Source organism: Octopus sinensis, linkage group LG17 (assembly GCF_006345805.1).
Source record: "Octopus sinensis linkage group LG17, ASM634580v1, whole genome shotgun sequence".
Classification (NCBI taxonomy): domain Eukaryota; kingdom Metazoa; phylum Mollusca; class Cephalopoda; order Octopoda; family Octopodidae; genus Octopus; species Octopus sinensis.
In genome coordinates, this window is record NC_043013.1 from 32,484,858 (window position 1) to 32,502,357 (window position 17,500).

General features: G+C 36.8%; 1 protein-coding gene and 2 long non-coding RNA genes across 6 annotated transcripts in view; 1 reads left to right on the top strand and 2 right to left on the bottom strand.

Moving 5' to 3' along the window:
- LOC118766773 overlaps window positions 1-1,378 on the bottom strand; it is an 18,834-nt gene extending 17,456 nt beyond the window's left edge. Inside the window, exon 1 of the long non-coding RNA XR_005002686.1 lies at window positions 1,368-1,378. This is a non-coding gene — a long non-coding RNA (uncharacterized LOC118766773). The remainder of the gene's footprint in view (window positions 1-1,367) is intronic.
- LOC118766774 overlaps window positions 158-17,500 on the top strand; it is a 19,520-nt gene continuing 2,177 nt past the window's right edge. Inside the window, exons 1-2 of the long non-coding RNA XR_005002687.1 lie at window positions 158-370; window positions 5,808-5,931. This is a non-coding gene — a long non-coding RNA (uncharacterized LOC118766774). The remainder of the gene's footprint in view (window positions 371-5,807; window positions 5,932-17,500) is intronic.
- LOC115220903 overlaps window positions 15,325-17,500 on the bottom strand; it is a 64,246-nt gene continuing 62,070 nt past the window's right edge. For all 4 annotated transcript variants that reach the window (XM_036510482.1, XM_029791103.2, XM_036510481.1 and 1 more), the window contains one exon: window positions 15,325-16,452. In XM_036510482.1, coding sequence (XP_036366375.1) covers window positions 15,399-16,452 — 1,054 coding nt within the window. In that variant the 3' untranslated portion in view covers window positions 15,325-15,398. The remainder of the gene's footprint in view (window positions 16,453-17,500) is intronic.

Consider the following 17,500-nt stretch of genomic DNA (forward strand, 5'->3'; position numbering starts at 1 on the left):
GAAGAAGAAGAAGAAGAAGAAGAAGAAGAAGAAGAAGAAGAAACACGCATATAATGTCACAATCGCAAAAATCCTGTTTTGTCCACTTTGTATACATGCCGGCGTATACATACATATACCAATGGTGAGGATGATGATAATGATAATTTGACAACGCCAAAGAGGACAATTCCACAAAGCAAATATAGATGTGCAGTCAGATTCTTTTGTTATTCTATGAGTAGTTTCCGACTGCTGAACAATTTTTCAAGAAGTCTTTTTTTTTTTTAATTCATTACTTCTCGCTTTGTGAATTACTTTCAATCAATGTAGAGGAAATTTGTTTTTGGTTCTTCTTTGAAGTTGAAGATAGTTTGATATTTCCTAAATAGTGAGCGGAATGCGCTCCATATTTTTTGACAGTATACAAATCTATATAACTTTTACTTTTTTGTTAACTGGCATGACATTAAGAAAAGTTTAAAGTAGTTCTTGTGGAGTAGGTTGGAAAAATAACGTCTAGTCAAATAAGAAAACAATGACCAAACTTTAGGCTGACAAATGAACAGAATGTAGTTGTTTTGAAAGGGAATTTTTGGCGATAGCACAAAGTTGTTACACAGTTTATGAATCTCCACGTACATCTCAGGGTATATGGAGAAGATTAAAAAAATCACACATATCATTTTTAGAAACCATGATGGAATCGACATACGTGACCTGATCAATAAGTATCCAGACTGTTGCCGTAGTAACGAAGTTAAAGAACGTAGAGTGAAGCCGCTCGGTACATATTGACCTTAAATTCTGCTGTGCATGCGCACTAAGTTTTAACTTCCACCGTTTTCAACAGTGCTTGGAAGGAAGCTGTGTAGCGTGTGATTTTTGCATTGACCATGACAGAGAAAGCTTAGCAGATGATCTGCATCAAATTTTGCCAAAAGCTTTGGTGATAACTGCTCAGAGACCTACGCAAAGTTTTCAAAAAGGTTTCATCGTTCTCGACACAATCAATGGGATCTTGTGCAACTGAAACCCGAGTGTCTTCTTGGCCAACTGAAAGCAGTTTTGGCACAAACTTGGCAACTTTCATGCCCAAATCTTCAGTGGACTGAACCTTAAATAATCTGCACATCCTCTGATAACTCACGGATGGTGATTCGACGATTTCCCCTCACAGCTGCAGGCACATCTGCGTTGTTTTTCTCAGTTCTGCCGGTTGCGAGTCTCCTAGAACGTTCGTCAATATCGACATATTTTCAGCCATCTTGGAAACGTCTGAACCATTCATACATTTGTGTGCGGCTCATACACTCCTCTACATACACTTTCTGCAACTTTGCATAGGCCTCTGAGCAGGTCGGCCCCCCGAGGCTATAGTAGAAGACACTTGCTCAAGGTGCCACGCAATAGGACTGAACCCTGAACCATGTGGTTAGTAAGCAAGCTACTTACCACACAGCCACGTAAAAAATTTAATTTTATCGAGTGTAAGGAATTTCTTCGTAATTTTTACGTTGCATGAAGCTGATTAGGTGTGATTAAACTATTCAGCTAACATATTGGTATTGAGAGTAGGAGACGTTTTGATGCTGGAGCACCGCTTTTAGTCGAGTAAATCGACCCCAAGACTTATTGTATTAGTCTATTTTGCCGAACTGCTAAGTTACGGCAACGCAAACACACCAGCATCGATGTCAAGTGATGTTGGGAGGACAAACACACACACACACACACACACAAACACACCACACACACACACACACACACACACACACATATATATATATATATATATATATATATATATATATAGCAATAATAATTCTCTAAACGAGATATAGACAGTAACTGCTCCATCACATAAGGGACATTAGCTATTTGAATGTGGCTAGGGACAGGGCAGGGCGTGGGGGTGTTACTGATGCATTTAGCCCCAGGCGATCATCAACGTCACCAGATAGGCTGACACCATCACACGTGTCCTCTATCCTGCAAAGGGAGATCATTCCCCGAGAAGCGGATGCCACATACGGACCCAGGTTTCAAGGTATTTGCCTATCGTCAACGTATGGCAGGCACCGCTCCTCGACGAACAACTTCCTGTGCAGGATATTTATATATAGATTTTCACGTAAATACATTTACTGATTTCGAAAATCTGTTCGACAGCAATAATAATTCTGTAAACGAGATATAGACAGTAACTGCTCCATCACATAAAGGACATTAGCCATTTGAATGTGGCTAGGGACAGGGCAGGGCGATGGGGGTGTTACTGATGCATTTAGCCCCAGGCGATATATATATGAAGGCGCAATGACCCAGTGGTTAGGACAGCGGACTCGCGGTTTTGATTCCCAGACCGGGCGAAAACATCTAAAGCTCCACGAGGCTCCGGCAGGGGGGGGGGCGACCCTGCTGTACTCTTTCACCACAACTTTCTCTCACTTTTTCTTCTGTTAGCCTGCTCGCTTAGCCAGCAGGGTGGCGTCATTTGAAGGTTAAAACAATGCGAAGCGCATTCTGACCAGCGATGTGTAGCAACATCTGATAGCCTGGTCGGTCACGGTGATCGCGGTGATACATATATATATATATATATATATACGGCGGGCTTCTTTCAGTTTCCGTCTACCAAATCCACTCACAAGGCTTTGGTCGGCCCGTGGATATAGTAGAAGACACTTGCCCAAGGTGCCACGCAATAGGACTGAACACGGAACCATGTGGTTGGTTAGCAAGCTACTTACCACACACAGCCACTCCCGCGATAAATTATATAACTATTTCAGTTGCTGGTTGGTGTTAATGCATTTAGTCATTTTATGATATCCCTATGAATAATTTCAACTGCTTTAAAGTTGGAACGCATTTGAATTATGTAACATCACATTTCATGCAAATTATGCGTTTTCCCTTTGTTCGGAATAAGTATGATAAATTAGTGTGGTCTTTTTACTTCAGCGGGCTTAACAGATTATCTGCTTACTAATCAATTGCTATAACTGTTATTAATACCTTTTCTATCCTGATAAGTTCTGCGTAGTGTGGGAGGTTATGACATATCTAGTGTGCTCTTTGGAGGAGCGAGCGACTTTGTGAAAGAAATGTATATTTAAGAGGTCAAACATTGGGATACACACTTGTCAGAGAGTTCTGGTAATAAATGGTAATGGTTAATATCGTGGAAGGAAGTTTTGTTCTTAACCTATAAATCATGTACACATTTTAGATTCTATGTTATTAAACTCCTTACGATTGTGCAATTGCGTCTCATCTTCGAAAGCTACTTAGATGCATACATACTTACAAACATACAGCATATATATTTATATATATATATATAGATAGATATATTCAGACATAGATGTATGTACATATATATATATATATATATATATTATATATATGCACATGCATATCTATATACATGCATATATATGTAAATATAAATATACATACAGATATATAAACATATATACATATGTATATATATATACATACATATATATATATACATATATATATATAGGTACATATATATTCATATGTACGTATATGCGTGTGCATATATGTGTGTATCTATATATACATATATGTATATGTTTATATATGTGTATATATATATATGTATGTATATATATATATATATATGTGTGTGTGCGTGTGTGTATATATATGTGTATATTTTTTTTTTCTGTACTTGTTTCAGTCATTTGACTGCGGCCATGCTGGAGCACCGCCTTTTAGAGTGGTGAAAGAGTACAGCAGGGATCACCACCTCCTGCCGGAGCCTCGTGGAGCTTTTAGGTGTTTTCGCTCAATAAACACACACAACGCCCGGTCTGGGAATCGAAACCGCGATCCTCCGACCGCAAGTCCGCTGCCCTAACCACTAGGCCATTGCGCCTCCATATATATATATATATATATATATATACGTTAAGATAATTCTCTATTTCCAATTATATATGTATATATAATATATATATATAATATATATATATATAATATATATAATATATATATATATATACATATATACATACATATATACATACATATATACATCTGTGTATTGTGTGTGCGCGCGCGCATATCGTCAACATACCTACCCAACGACCTGCAACAGATTGCAAATCGAGAATTATCTTAATATATGAGAAATTGCAACGAAATCGCCATCAAATCACATCCTCACATCCAAGGCATAAATATACTGGACAATGTAACATACTTGATAAGAAAAAAGGCGGAATGGTTATGACTACTCGATAAATGTTGACCTAGGACTGACCGCGGTTAAACACCCACAGCATATCGGCTAAATGTTAATGGTTTCAGACGATCTAGCGGTTTTGAATATTTCCTACTACATATATTATGTAACTAGCAGTATCGCCCGGCGTTGCTCAGGTTTGTAAGGGAAATAACTATAAAGCATTTTTAGAGAGTTATAGCCAAAAAATAGCAAAAAAATGGAAAAAAAATGATGGTAAATTTTTTTAAGAGTAAAAAAAGGTCGAGTTGCGTCCCCTAGACAGTCTGTGGTTTGTGTTTCTGATTCTCGACCCCATGTCGAATTTATCGATTTTTTTCAGAACTGGGGGAACTTTTCAAAATTTTCGCTGCGTTAGTTTTGAATTATGACATTGGGCTATGTGTGTGTCAAGTTTCATCAAAATCGGTTGAAAGCAGTGGTCAGGGTGAGGGTACAACCAAACAGACACACAGAAACACACACAGACAAACTGCCGTTTATATAGAGAGAGATAAAATGTTTCGAAATTGGGCTAAAACGGAGACCTGAAAATATCTGCATACGTGTGAAGTATTCATGAAATCTATATCACTACGCGACACTTTAGGCAAATGTCCGATTTTGTTATATTTCTTATTTCTTTATTGCCCACAAGGGGCTAAACGCAGAGGGGACAAACAAAGGGATTAAGTCGATTTCATCGACCCCAGTGCGAAACTGGTACTTAATTTATCGACCAGGAAAGGATGAAAGGTAAAATCGACCTCGGCGGAATTTGAACTCAGAACGTAACGGCAGACGAAATACCTATTTCTATTTTACCCAAAAGGGGCTAAACATAGAGGGGACAAACAAGGACAGACAAAGGTATTAAGTCGATTACATCAATCCCAGTAATTAACTGGTACTTAATTTATCGATCCCGAAAGGATGAAAGGCAAAGTTGACCTCGGCGGAATTTGAACTCAGAACGTAGCGGCAGACGAAATACCTATTTCTTTACTACCTCTTTCTTTACTACCCACAAGGGCTAAACACAGAGAGGACAAACAAGAACAGACAAACGGATTAAGTCGATTATATCGACCTCAGTGCGTAACTGGTACTTATTTAATCGACCCCAAAAGGATGAAAGGAAAAGTCGACCTCGACGGAATTTGAGCTCAGAACGCAGTGGCGGACGAAATACCCATTTCTTTACTACCCACAAGGGGCTAAACATAGAGGGGACAAACAAGGACAGACAAACGGATAAAGTCGATTACATCGATCCCAGTGCGTAACTGGTACTTAATTTATCGACCCCGAAAGGATGAAAGGCAAAGTCGACCTCGGCAGAATTTGAACTCAGAACGTAACAGCAGACGAAATACGCCTACGCATTTCGCCCGGCGTGCTAACATTTCTGCCAGCTCGCCTCCTTATTTTGTTAAATTTCTTTCAACCGCTTGAAATATTCCAAATTTCCACGAGATTTATTTTTCTAATTTTCTACATTAATGGTGCTTCTTTATTTTTAACTTCTAGAGCAAAAAATAAATGCGATTTTTTTTTTTTTTTTCAGGATGCAAAACTACAGTTTATGAAAATATAATCTGGTGAAAATTTGAAAAAATTTCAAGTGCTTGGAGGAATTTCGGCAAGACCTCAAGTATCTTCTGCCATAACTTCTAATAGATTGATGTCTCGTAAGTGGAATTTTGTTGACAAATACCATGCGGAACGTCTGTTATGTGTATGAGTCATTTATGAAAAGACGCTAAAATGTACACTGTGATGTTATATAATATAAACTCTTTGCTAATCGCTTAACCTATTATAAAATTTTTGACAGTATTTAACAATGTTGGGCTTAATGGAGGTACTGTCGGGAGCTTGCTTATGGCGGTGTGTATGCTGTAGACCAGTGGTTTTCAACCAGGGTTCCGCGGAACCTTAGGGTCCCGACAGTACAGTCCAGGGGTTCCGCAAGAAGTTACAAAACTGCTAAAATCGGCAGTAATTTTTAATTCTCCTGTGCAGATATGTGTGAATAAGACTATTAAATTATTGCACAGGGGTTCCTCGAGCCAGTAAAATGTTTCCTTGGGGTTCCGCTCCAGCAAAAAGTTTGAAAAGCACTGCTGTAGACCATCGTGTGATTGTGGTTGGTTGCATGTATTATAAATGAAGCTGACTCATGAACGTTCAACAATATTTATGGATAGAAATTATTTAGTGTGTTGGCTTAAACGTTAGCTATATGGAAAAGCAAAAATGCAGATATATTGTTAAACCCTGGAGAAGAGAACCGCGCTGTGTCTTGTTGAAGGCTAGTTGTAGCATGTTGTGACCTGTCTTGCTTGAGTGTCCGAAGAGGACTACTGTGCATCAAAATTTCTGTCTGGGGTAAAAGGGCACGAATTTTAGAATATTCAAAAAGCCATATCATGCCAAGTGTTCAAACTGATCGGTCGATTTATGGATCAATCACGTGAAACTGTAGAGGCATATCATCATCGCAAACTAATGATTTCATGGTTGAGGTTTGAATCCCCTCAGTACAATTGGTTTGGGGGGGTAATCAGTTTTTCCCAACTTGGGCCCACAAAAATTTTACTGAGGAGTTGTATGCAATATTCAGAATTTTGTGAATGGAAAGGCCTTTCAAAAGCCTTTACTTCTTGGGGAAATTTATTCAAATAAAAAAAATGGGTTCCTTGGTAGTGAAAACGTTACTAACTACAGAACTACGCAGTTGAATGATTTAAAACTATAAGTAGTGTTTAATAAATTTTGGTTTTTAGATGTTAGTGAAATATCCTTCTTTATACACCTGAGTTTATTAGTATCAGAGAGTATGATACTAGTTTTTTTGTGGAGCATGGGGGGGTCTTCGCTTTTTCGAGATAATCTGTGGTGTTTAAAATTACGTAAGTATATACATCAGCTTTATCTTCTTTCCAATAAGTGTTGACCTTAATTTGCTAAAGTTCATATATCGAGCGTTTTCAGACTCCATTTGTATGTGCCAGAGTACTCAGCGTGGCTAACTATCAGGCCGGGAATGCTTTAATTACATAATTACATTGTCGCTTGGAATTTCCAAGTTGAAGTCATATCTTTGGTGACTTAACTCGGAAATCCCAAACGACAATGTAACTTTCGTGTAATTAAGCTATTCTCAGCCTGATGATTAGCTACGTTGAGTACTCCTCGTTGAGTAATTATTGATATCAAAGGGTCAGCTAGCTAAGAAACATATGTAGCCTGGATTTTACCCGTTCCATTCACTCATTTGGATTTTTATTCGCATTTATAACAACTCTAGTTGCTAACTGTGGCCTATACAGAAACTTTCTGCTTATCGAATTTACTCGTGACTGCGATATAGGAAAAATTGTGTAACCTTCGACGCCAATATATTGTTATTGTTCCTAACCATACACTGCCCACTTTTTGCTTTCTGTATCTACCACGGACTGCTTGAAGCTTACAAACTTCCTACTCTTGGATCCTTGGATCGTACCCTTATATACATATGTGTGTGTATGTATGCGTGTGTATGTATATATATATATATATATATATATGAAAGAAAAAGGCATTCAGTATGCTGGATGGTTGAACGCCTTTTTTTTTCATATGTATTAAATCTGTACATCGCCCCCAATACTTCTAATATATATATATATATATATATATATATATATATATATATATATATATATATATATATATATATATATATATATATATATATATATATATATATATATATAATTGCTCCTAATATTGGTTTCCGTACTGTGAAGTATTCTATTTCCTATATTTAATATATCAAACTAAATCAGTTTAAATAGTTGCTTAGAGCTGAGTGTTGTGATAGATGTTGCTTAATTCAAACAGTTGTATTTGATGATTCGTGGGATAAAAGTCGGTAAGGTTTAAGTTGGATTTTTTATAGACCATCAAGTTACTGCTTTGTAGTTTTTTTTTTTTTTTTTGGCATTTTTTTTTTCAACATATAATTTTCGTAACTCACCGTTTTGTATGCAGAGCTTAAAAGGGATGCTATCTGAAAAAATAATGGTTTTTATCGGTTCTTCATCCTCTTCAAATTTCCCTGTAAAACATGTTTAAGAGCTAATGGCAATGATTTCTGTGTTGGCAAGGTGAATTTATTTCTCAACGAGGTTTATAAAACACTCACACACACACACACACACACACACACACACACACACACACACACACACACACACACACACACACACACACACACACCACACACACACATACACACACAAGCATATACATATATATGTGTATGTATGTTTAAATGTATATATGTGTGTGTATGCTAATATGTATGTACGTATGTATGCATGTATGTTTGTATGTGTATATTTATATGTATGTATGTATGTATGTATGTATGTATGTATGTATGTATGTATGTATGTATGTATGTATATAGTATGTATGTTGTACGTATGTATTCGTGTAAGTATGTATGTCTGTATGTATGTGTGTATATCTATATGTATGTATATGTGTATGTTTAGATATATGTATGTACGTATGCATGCATGCGTGTATGTTTGTATGTATGTGTGTGTGTGTATTTATATGTATGTTTGTGTGTATTTATATGTATGTGTGTATGTTTATATGTATGTGTGCATGTTTGTATTCTGTATGTGTGTGTATATATATGTGTGTGTGTTTATATGAATGTATGTATGCATGCATGTGTGTGTTTGTATCAGCCATGTAGCCAACCGATTGCAACTGTGGGTGCTATGTTGATAGCTGTGGGTGCTGAACAAGGGTACGGACAAAAGCCCCTACTTAAAGTGTGAAAGTGGACAAAAGCCCCATGCTTATATTTTTCGGGCGTTTTTTTTTTCCACATTTCTTGGCGCCTAGCCTGCTCAAAACTTCTGATATATTTCGGGGTTTTTTTCCTTCATTTTATTTGTTGCAATCATTAAACTGAGGCCATGCTGGGGCATCACCTCGAAAAGTTTTTAGTCAAATGTATCGACTCCAATATATTTTTTAAGATTTTCAACAAGCACATAGTTAAGCCTAAAAGGTATTTCCACATGCTACAGATAACAGCCTAATCTTTAAACATTATTTTTAATATAATTTCAAATAAACAAAAACGGAAACCGCGATTGTAAAAAATATCAAAATTTCATACTCTAACTATTGTGGCATTTGTCTTATGGGCTTTTGTCTTAGGGGGCTTTTTTCCTAATGGTCTTTTGTATTACATCCGCTGAACAGAACTCTAAAAACCGTACTGTTTATAAAATTTGATTATTTCTCTGTTGTGTGGAAATAGAACACCCCCCCAAGGTAGAACAATGGATTAGTCCACAAGGATAAATATGGTGGAGTAATGCCAATGGGTTCACAGACCGACAGCTCATGAGCAATGTGTCGACTCGGAAGTTTGAATAGTGCCAGTGAGCGGACAAGCATCTAGTACTATCTCTTAAACGGACTTAGTGTATTATTTTATCATGTCGTGCGAGAACTGTACGACACAAGTCTCTCGAAAAAATTCAGAACACGAAATAAAATCATGTTACATTTATTTAATACAACTACAATCTACGGCAACGCAAGGCAAAAAAATTTAAGAAAATCATCCTTGTCTATACTTGATTTGTATTTATTAAGAGAAGCAAGTATCACGAGGTTTGGTTTTCGCTGGTACTTCATATTTCGTCGAAAGGGTGTCATAATTCGAGTTTGCGTCGAAAACGATGATCCACGTGTAGCTGTGCTAGATCCAAATGTTAATGCTGCACCATACAAAAGATAAACATTTGGAAAGGCATCCTGTACAATACGCAAAGATCCAAAAATATCAAGCAGTATCATCATATCTTGTTTGGAAATGTTTGCTTTTGCCACAGTAAGTTCAGAAAGTAAGGCCGATTTATCACAATTAACTAAATTGCTCAAAGGTTTTAAAAGCATCAAAATCCAAAAATATCTCGGACGTTGGTAGTAGACTTGCCAAGGAAGAATATATACTATCGTTTTGCTCTGAAAATCTATTATCTAGCTCTCCCAAGCTTTCATCGATGATCATGAAATAAATTTTGCGATGCAAGGCTATCCAGTCATCTTGTGATGGTTCCAGGGCTTCAACAACATAATCTGAAAAACGTCGGGACTCGCAAGCTTTTCGACATATGCGTTCCTCAATAACATTAAATTAACTCATTTGTTTCAGAATCTCATCAAATATCAAAGTTTCTCAGTTTGGTTATTTCACTCTTGGCAACCTTAAGAAACCCAAGGCCATAGTATATAGACTCTGAAGCTGTTTGTCTATTGGTCTATTTATATGCAGAAATTTGCTAAGAACAAGGGCTAGAAAAACAAACCTTGGAGAACGAACTTGATCTAAAATTCCAGTTACCCCTATACACGTTTTTGAATCTGACGAATCTGTGCATTCGGTTAGCAAACCAACAATTTTGGAGTGATTTTTTTTTTATTATAGAAGCAATGGCAGTGAAATGACCCGACCACCTATGCTCCATAAAACGTGGCAACTTCAATCCTTTCCAGAGACTAGCTATCTTTGGCCGCTTAATAAAATTATGAAGAATATTAACGGTGTCAAAGAACGTAGCTAACTCCGGAATCAGCTTTATTGTGTTAACCACGATAAAATGCAACTGATGATTAAGACAATGAACATAAGGTATATATTTCTCAAGTCGAGAAATTCTTTGAATGCCACCTATTTTGCCAGACATCACAGAAGCATCATCAAAGCATTGTGACAACATACGCTTTGGGTCAATGCAAAGGTTGGTTAATTCCTTAATTATTTAATCGGCCAATGTTTCAGCATCATAATGTTGAGTAGTTGGCATCGCAACTAACTTTTCCAGAACCCTGCCGTTTTGCAAGTACCTAATAACAATTACAAGATTTTCAGTATCACGCGTTCCATCACATTTCAGCGTAAAATAAGGAACATTGAAACATTTTATTTCATCGACCACGAGGCTGACAGTGTGTCTTCTCAACAATTCGATGATTTCGTTTTGCATTGCTGCTGAGGTGTAGGTCGCATTTTTTGGAATCATGCTGTAACATTCCATTAGCTTTGAGTCAATCTCTGATGCGTACTGGAATAATTTCATAAAAAGACCACAAGGCTGCGTGTCATCTTCCGAATAAAGATCCTAAAAAGCTTCATTTTTGTTTCCTAGAAAAGGCAATTCGTTTGCACAAAGAAAATGAACAACAATGGAACTGATACAATAACGGTTTTTGCTCAACTGATCATTTTGCAAGATTGAAGACACGGATGTTGTTGTGGATAAACGCTGTTGGCGGGATGCAGATTTTGCGTGCTTATTTAAACCTTTGTTGATTTTTCTCTTTTGCATAATGCCAATTAGAATACTCTCTTTACTCTTTTACTTGTTTCAGTCATTTGACTGCGGCCATGCTGGAGCACCGCCTTTAGTCGAGCAACTCGACCCCGGGACTTATTCTTTGTAAGCCCAGTACTTTTTCTATCGGTCTCTTTTGCTGAACCGCTAAGTGACGGGGACGTAAACACACCAGCATCGGTTGTCAAGCAATGCTAGGGGGACAAACACAGACACACAAACACATATATATATATATACATATATACGACGGGCTTCTTTCAGTTTCCGTCTACCAAATCCACTCACAAGGCTTTGGTCGGCCCGAGGCTATAGTAGAAAACACTTGCCCAAGGTGCCACGCAGTGGGACTGAACCCGGAGGAACCATGTGGTTGGTAAGTAAGCTACTTACCACACAGCCACTCCTGTGCCTATCCATTTTTAATAAAACAAGTATCAGCTTGAGCAAAAGTATTAAAGTGCTGACAAGCAAAACAAAACAACGCTTTTTTTGAAAGAGAATACTCTAACCATGGACGACCAGTATATATACCAGCATGACGAGAAGTCACGTCTCTGATTTCCATAAATTTTGGGATCAAACTTTGCTAGAACTGGCTGCACTGGTTGGCAGTCGACCTGTCCTAGATCATCCAATGAGGGTGTCAAAGACTTTGCAAGACCTCCCTTGAGCTGCGAAACTTCGTTTGAAATTCTCTTCTGTTTAGATGAATCAGATTGGAAATTCAGCAATGATTGCTTCAGTTCTCTTTTTCGGTAGTGATTCATTATTTTTGGACACTGATATTCACAATAATTAATTCTAAAGTATAATATCGTAGTAAGAGTAACAATTTCTTAAAATTTATGTATTTTTAAATTAAACTCGTAAGAGATTTCAGTTCAAACAATTTTTTTTTCCGATTTCTTCAAAGTTATGCTTTTTTTTAGTTAAACACAAAATGATATCAGTATAAACTTTATTCAAAGAGTAGGAAAATTTATTCAGTGTAAGTTCTCACCTGAAAAATCCTTTCTGAATGTATATTTTGGGAAATTTCAAAAATTTTCTTTCATTTTTCAATATTCTCTGACTAGTAGAAATAAAATGATTTTTTAATGTCCGTCTCTGTTCACATATATACCTGTGTAGGATGCGTTTACTGCCATAAACCTCTAAACTACAGCAACTATTCTTCACATACTTTTCAACAACAAAAACGACAACCACCAGCACCACTGCTGTCGTCGCCACCACGATCACCACCACCACCACAACAACAACTGACCCAGATTCAGCCACTCCTTAATTCAACCCACAGTTGATGACCGGGTCAGCAGCCAATTGTGCGACAACAATTACAGCTATAACAAACACCAGCTCTCTAATTTACCCACGTTTTCATATCACTAACTACTAAATCAAAAGAAATTCAATTTATTGCATCTTTGGCGACTTCAGATATTTCAAAAGTGGATAAAACAAAAATTCTCGTATTTATCGACAGTCGACTTCGGCAGAACTTGAACTCAGATGGACTTAATATTCCTTGCCATATCGCGGTTCCTTGCCGTAATTCCTATCGTAATTCCTTGCCATAATTCCTATCGTAAATCCTTACCATATTGCGGTTTATTATTTAAGCTTATGTTGATTCCTCTGGTTGCTTTACATTTACAATAAAATAAATATATACAAATTATAAAAATAGTAAAAAAAAAATATGCAGGAGTGGCTGTGTGGTAAGTAGCTTGCTAACCAACCACACGGTTGCGGGTTCAGTCCCACTGCGTGGCATCTTGGGCAAGTGTCTTCTGCTATAGCCCCGGGTCGACCAAAGCCTTGTGAGTGGATTTGGTAGACGGAAACTGAAAGAAGCCTGTCGTATATATGTATATATATATAAGTGTGTGTGTGTGTGATTGTGTGTCTGTGTTTGTCCCCCTAGCATTGCTTGACAACCGATGCTGGTGTGTTTACGTCCCCGTCACTTAGCGGTTCGGCAAAAGAGACCGATAGAATAAGTACTGGGCTTACAAAAACAATAAGTCCCGGGGTCGATTTGCTCGACTAAAGGCAGTGCTCCAGCATGGCCGCAGTCAAATGACTGAAACAAGTAAAAGAGTAAAAAAAAGAGTAAAAGAGTACAGCACTGTTTCTACTTTGCAGATTTTCGCCTACCGCAGGGGCTTTTGCAACGTAACACTCACGATAGTCAAGGGATTACTGTACACAGAAACACATGATAAAATAAAATTTTTTAAAAAAACAAGCATGCTGGTAATTTATAGGTAGCAATTATTTAATATCAAAAATAACAAAAATTCATATTTGAACTGTTCATAATAAAAAAAAAAACATGATCGTTTTAATGTACACTTTACTGTGCGAGAGTCGGATATAAAGGTTATCCCTATTGTCATCAATACCAGCCAATTTGAAAAAAAACATCTGAAAACCTTAGAAATACTCTACAATCTAGGCATATTGCAAAAGTCGGCATTACTTGGAACTGCACGCTTATTGCATAAAGTACTGTCTGTCTGAGGTGCTTGTTGTGACTTGACAAACAGTAACCCCCCCCCCCCGGTAGACATATCTTCAATCAACAACCTCACGATATTGTATACTGTGTGACGTCTATAGTAATAATAATAATAATAATAATAAGTATAATGATAATAATAATAATAATAATAATAATAATAATAATAATAATAATAAGGATAATAATAATAATAATGATAATAATAAGGATGTGTTGAGAGGGATTCTTTGGGGTTTGAATGATTCACCTCTGGAAACATGGGTGGTTCTTTCAACATCCTTAAACAACCCTTATTCAGGGACCGCTTGAGCAGGATGGGCTACTCAACCTGAAGAAAATTCTAACTGGGCCCCACCTGCAAGGTCATGAGCTGTTTATCTTGATATGAGATCACCATGTCGCGCACATATGGTTGTGATGCATGTGCCTGGTGTGCCCTTATCAGACGGGTAGTCATGATGGGTATATTGGGCTTCGTATATTTTACCCCAGTGTCACTTTGATGGCATGAACTGCTCTCTCACTCAATAATAATAATAATAATAATAATAATAAGGATATAATAATAATAATAATAATAATAATAATAAGGATAATAATAATGATAATAACGGTAATAATAATAAATGTCCTGATGCAGTACCAAGCAGTAGCTCTCATGACTTCTGATTTTAACTGATTGGAAGTGTTATCATGTACATTGTTTTGTCTTGCTATAAAAGATGGGCTACAAAAAATATTCTGCTGAATACCACATATTTGCTTGTCAGTTGTTTGACCTTAACCAGTTGAGCATGTCTCTTAGTGGCTGACGATATGTGCATCTGTGATTATGAGCAGAAGTAGTGGGGGAGCATCATAGCCATGTGTTGAGAGGGATTCTTTGGGATTTGAATAATTCACCTCTAGAAACATGGGTGTTTCGTTCAACATCCTTAAACAACCCTTATTCAGGGACCTTTTGAGCGGGATGGGTTACTCGACCAAAAGAGAATTGTAACTGGGCCCCACCTGCAAGGTCATGCACTGTTTATCTTGGTATGTGATAACCATGTTGCGTACATATGGTTGTGATGCATGTGCCTGGTGTACCCTTATCATTCGAGTAGTCATGATGGGTATACTGGGCTTCGTATATTTTACCCCAGTGTCACTTTCATGGCATGCACTGCTCTCTCACTCAATAATAATAATAATAAATATCCTGTCAAGATTCATACAAACAGATACATTGCTGTAAGGCCTGGATCAATTTTTCTGGGTTATATGGAAACATTCCAGATCTGTTTAACCTTTCTAGAGAAAATTGTAATCGAATAAGACACCCTAGCGTTTGATCAAGGGCATTTGATACAAAACATGAGAATTTAGAACAAGCATCATTTTGTTTCTGATAAGGTTTCGGTGAATTGCTATCATCAGTATGTGACACTGTATCTGGATCTATTCGATCCTCTGTTCTGTTGATATTTTCAATTCCTTTGCCATTACTAGACTTTTGTACATTGGTATGAGTGTCAGTAAATGGTTTTAATACAGCAGTGGAAGGATAGTGTTCCTTTATTATACTGCACTGACTTTCATCAAAAACTTCTGGTAGTGAAAAGTCATCAATATTTTGAATAGATGAGTCAGCACAGGAATCAGAAATGTTATCACAAACTGGAAGTGAGCTATCAATTGTAGTATGGCCATTAGAGCTATTGTTCTCTGAAACTGATTCTTCTTCACTGTCTGAATACATCTGTATCCATGACAACCCAATACTTGGTTTGTATTCCTTCATTTTCTCAGTTTCCCTTTCATTTGATTGTTTGCAAGTTAATAATGATCCTTCATTAAAATCACTTTGGCTTTCATGAACATCTGATGCACTGCTGTGCAAAGAGATTTGAGGTTTCTCTCTGCTTATTTTCATCTCATATGAAGCGCTGTCCATTGAATCAGAACACACATACACATTTTGCTGTGGCCCATCTTTTGAACTTTGAGCTTGGCTATTGTCTGCGGGATTTAGATAATTGTTTCTGTTGCATTCAGCAACATAACTATATTCCTTATGCAACTGCACAAACAAGCACCATTCTTGTGAGACTAACTTTAGATATTTAAGAAAATATAAGAGGAAGCAAGTCTCTGGAGAGGTGAGAAGATCCAACAACACACTATGGTCAAAGGCCATTGACTTCAGCAGCTGAATAAATAGTTTATGCGGGTTGAGAAGGTCTGTCAGCTTATATGATTGTGATTGTTCTTCATACCTACAACAGTAAAGAGAAAACATATACATATATATATTAAACACCAAATATTTTAATGTGTTTTGGAAGGGTTTTTTTGTCTTTGATTTTTGTAATTTATTTTTGTATAACTATCCTCATATATTTTCATGATTTCCAGAAAAAAAATTTTTATCTGCCTCTTTGCTTTTTATTTTATTTGAATTGTATTCCATCTCTCCAAACAGTAGCAATATTCTATGTGTTAGGTTATATTTTACAGTGTTAAATTATACTTTATTATATTTTACTATATTTTATGTTATTCCACATTTTCTGTTAGTCAAGAATATTCTTTAAAAAAAAAAAACATTAACTTTTTCATTATCTAGACATAAATCATTATTTTCATTTTGTTTTTATGACTTGGGTTATTTTTCTCTTTTAATTAACACAGAATAATAGCATATAAGCTTTTATAAGCAAATGTGTTTCTGCTTGAGCTGGTGCTTTTTTTAGATTTTAATTAGTACCCTTCAGCTACATTGATCATTTGGGGAGAGACAAATAAATAAATCCGCACAAATTGTTAAATAACAATGAAAATAATTGGTTCAAGCATCTCTGCAAGCTCTCAAAATAAAGGACAAGGTGAGTTTAATTTCACAGCGAAATTAATTACATCATTTTCCTTTTTATTATTATTTGTTTCAGTCATTGGATTGCATCCATGCTGGAGCACTGCCTTAATGCGTTTAGTTGAACAAATCAACCCCAATACTTACTTTTGTTTCAAAATTCTATCTGTCTTTTTTTGTTAAGTTACAGAAATGTAAACAAACCAACACAAGTTGGCTATGTGGTAAGTAGCTTGCTTGCCAACCATATGGTTCTGGGTTCAGACCCACTGCATGGCACCTTGGGCAAGTGTCTTCTACTATAGTCTTGGACCAACCAAAGCCTTGTGAGTGGATTTGGTAGATGGAAACTGAAAGAAGCCTGTCGTATATGTGTATATATCATCATCATCATCATCATTTAGCATCCGCTTTCCATGCTAGCATGGGTTGGACGGTTCAACTGGGTCTGG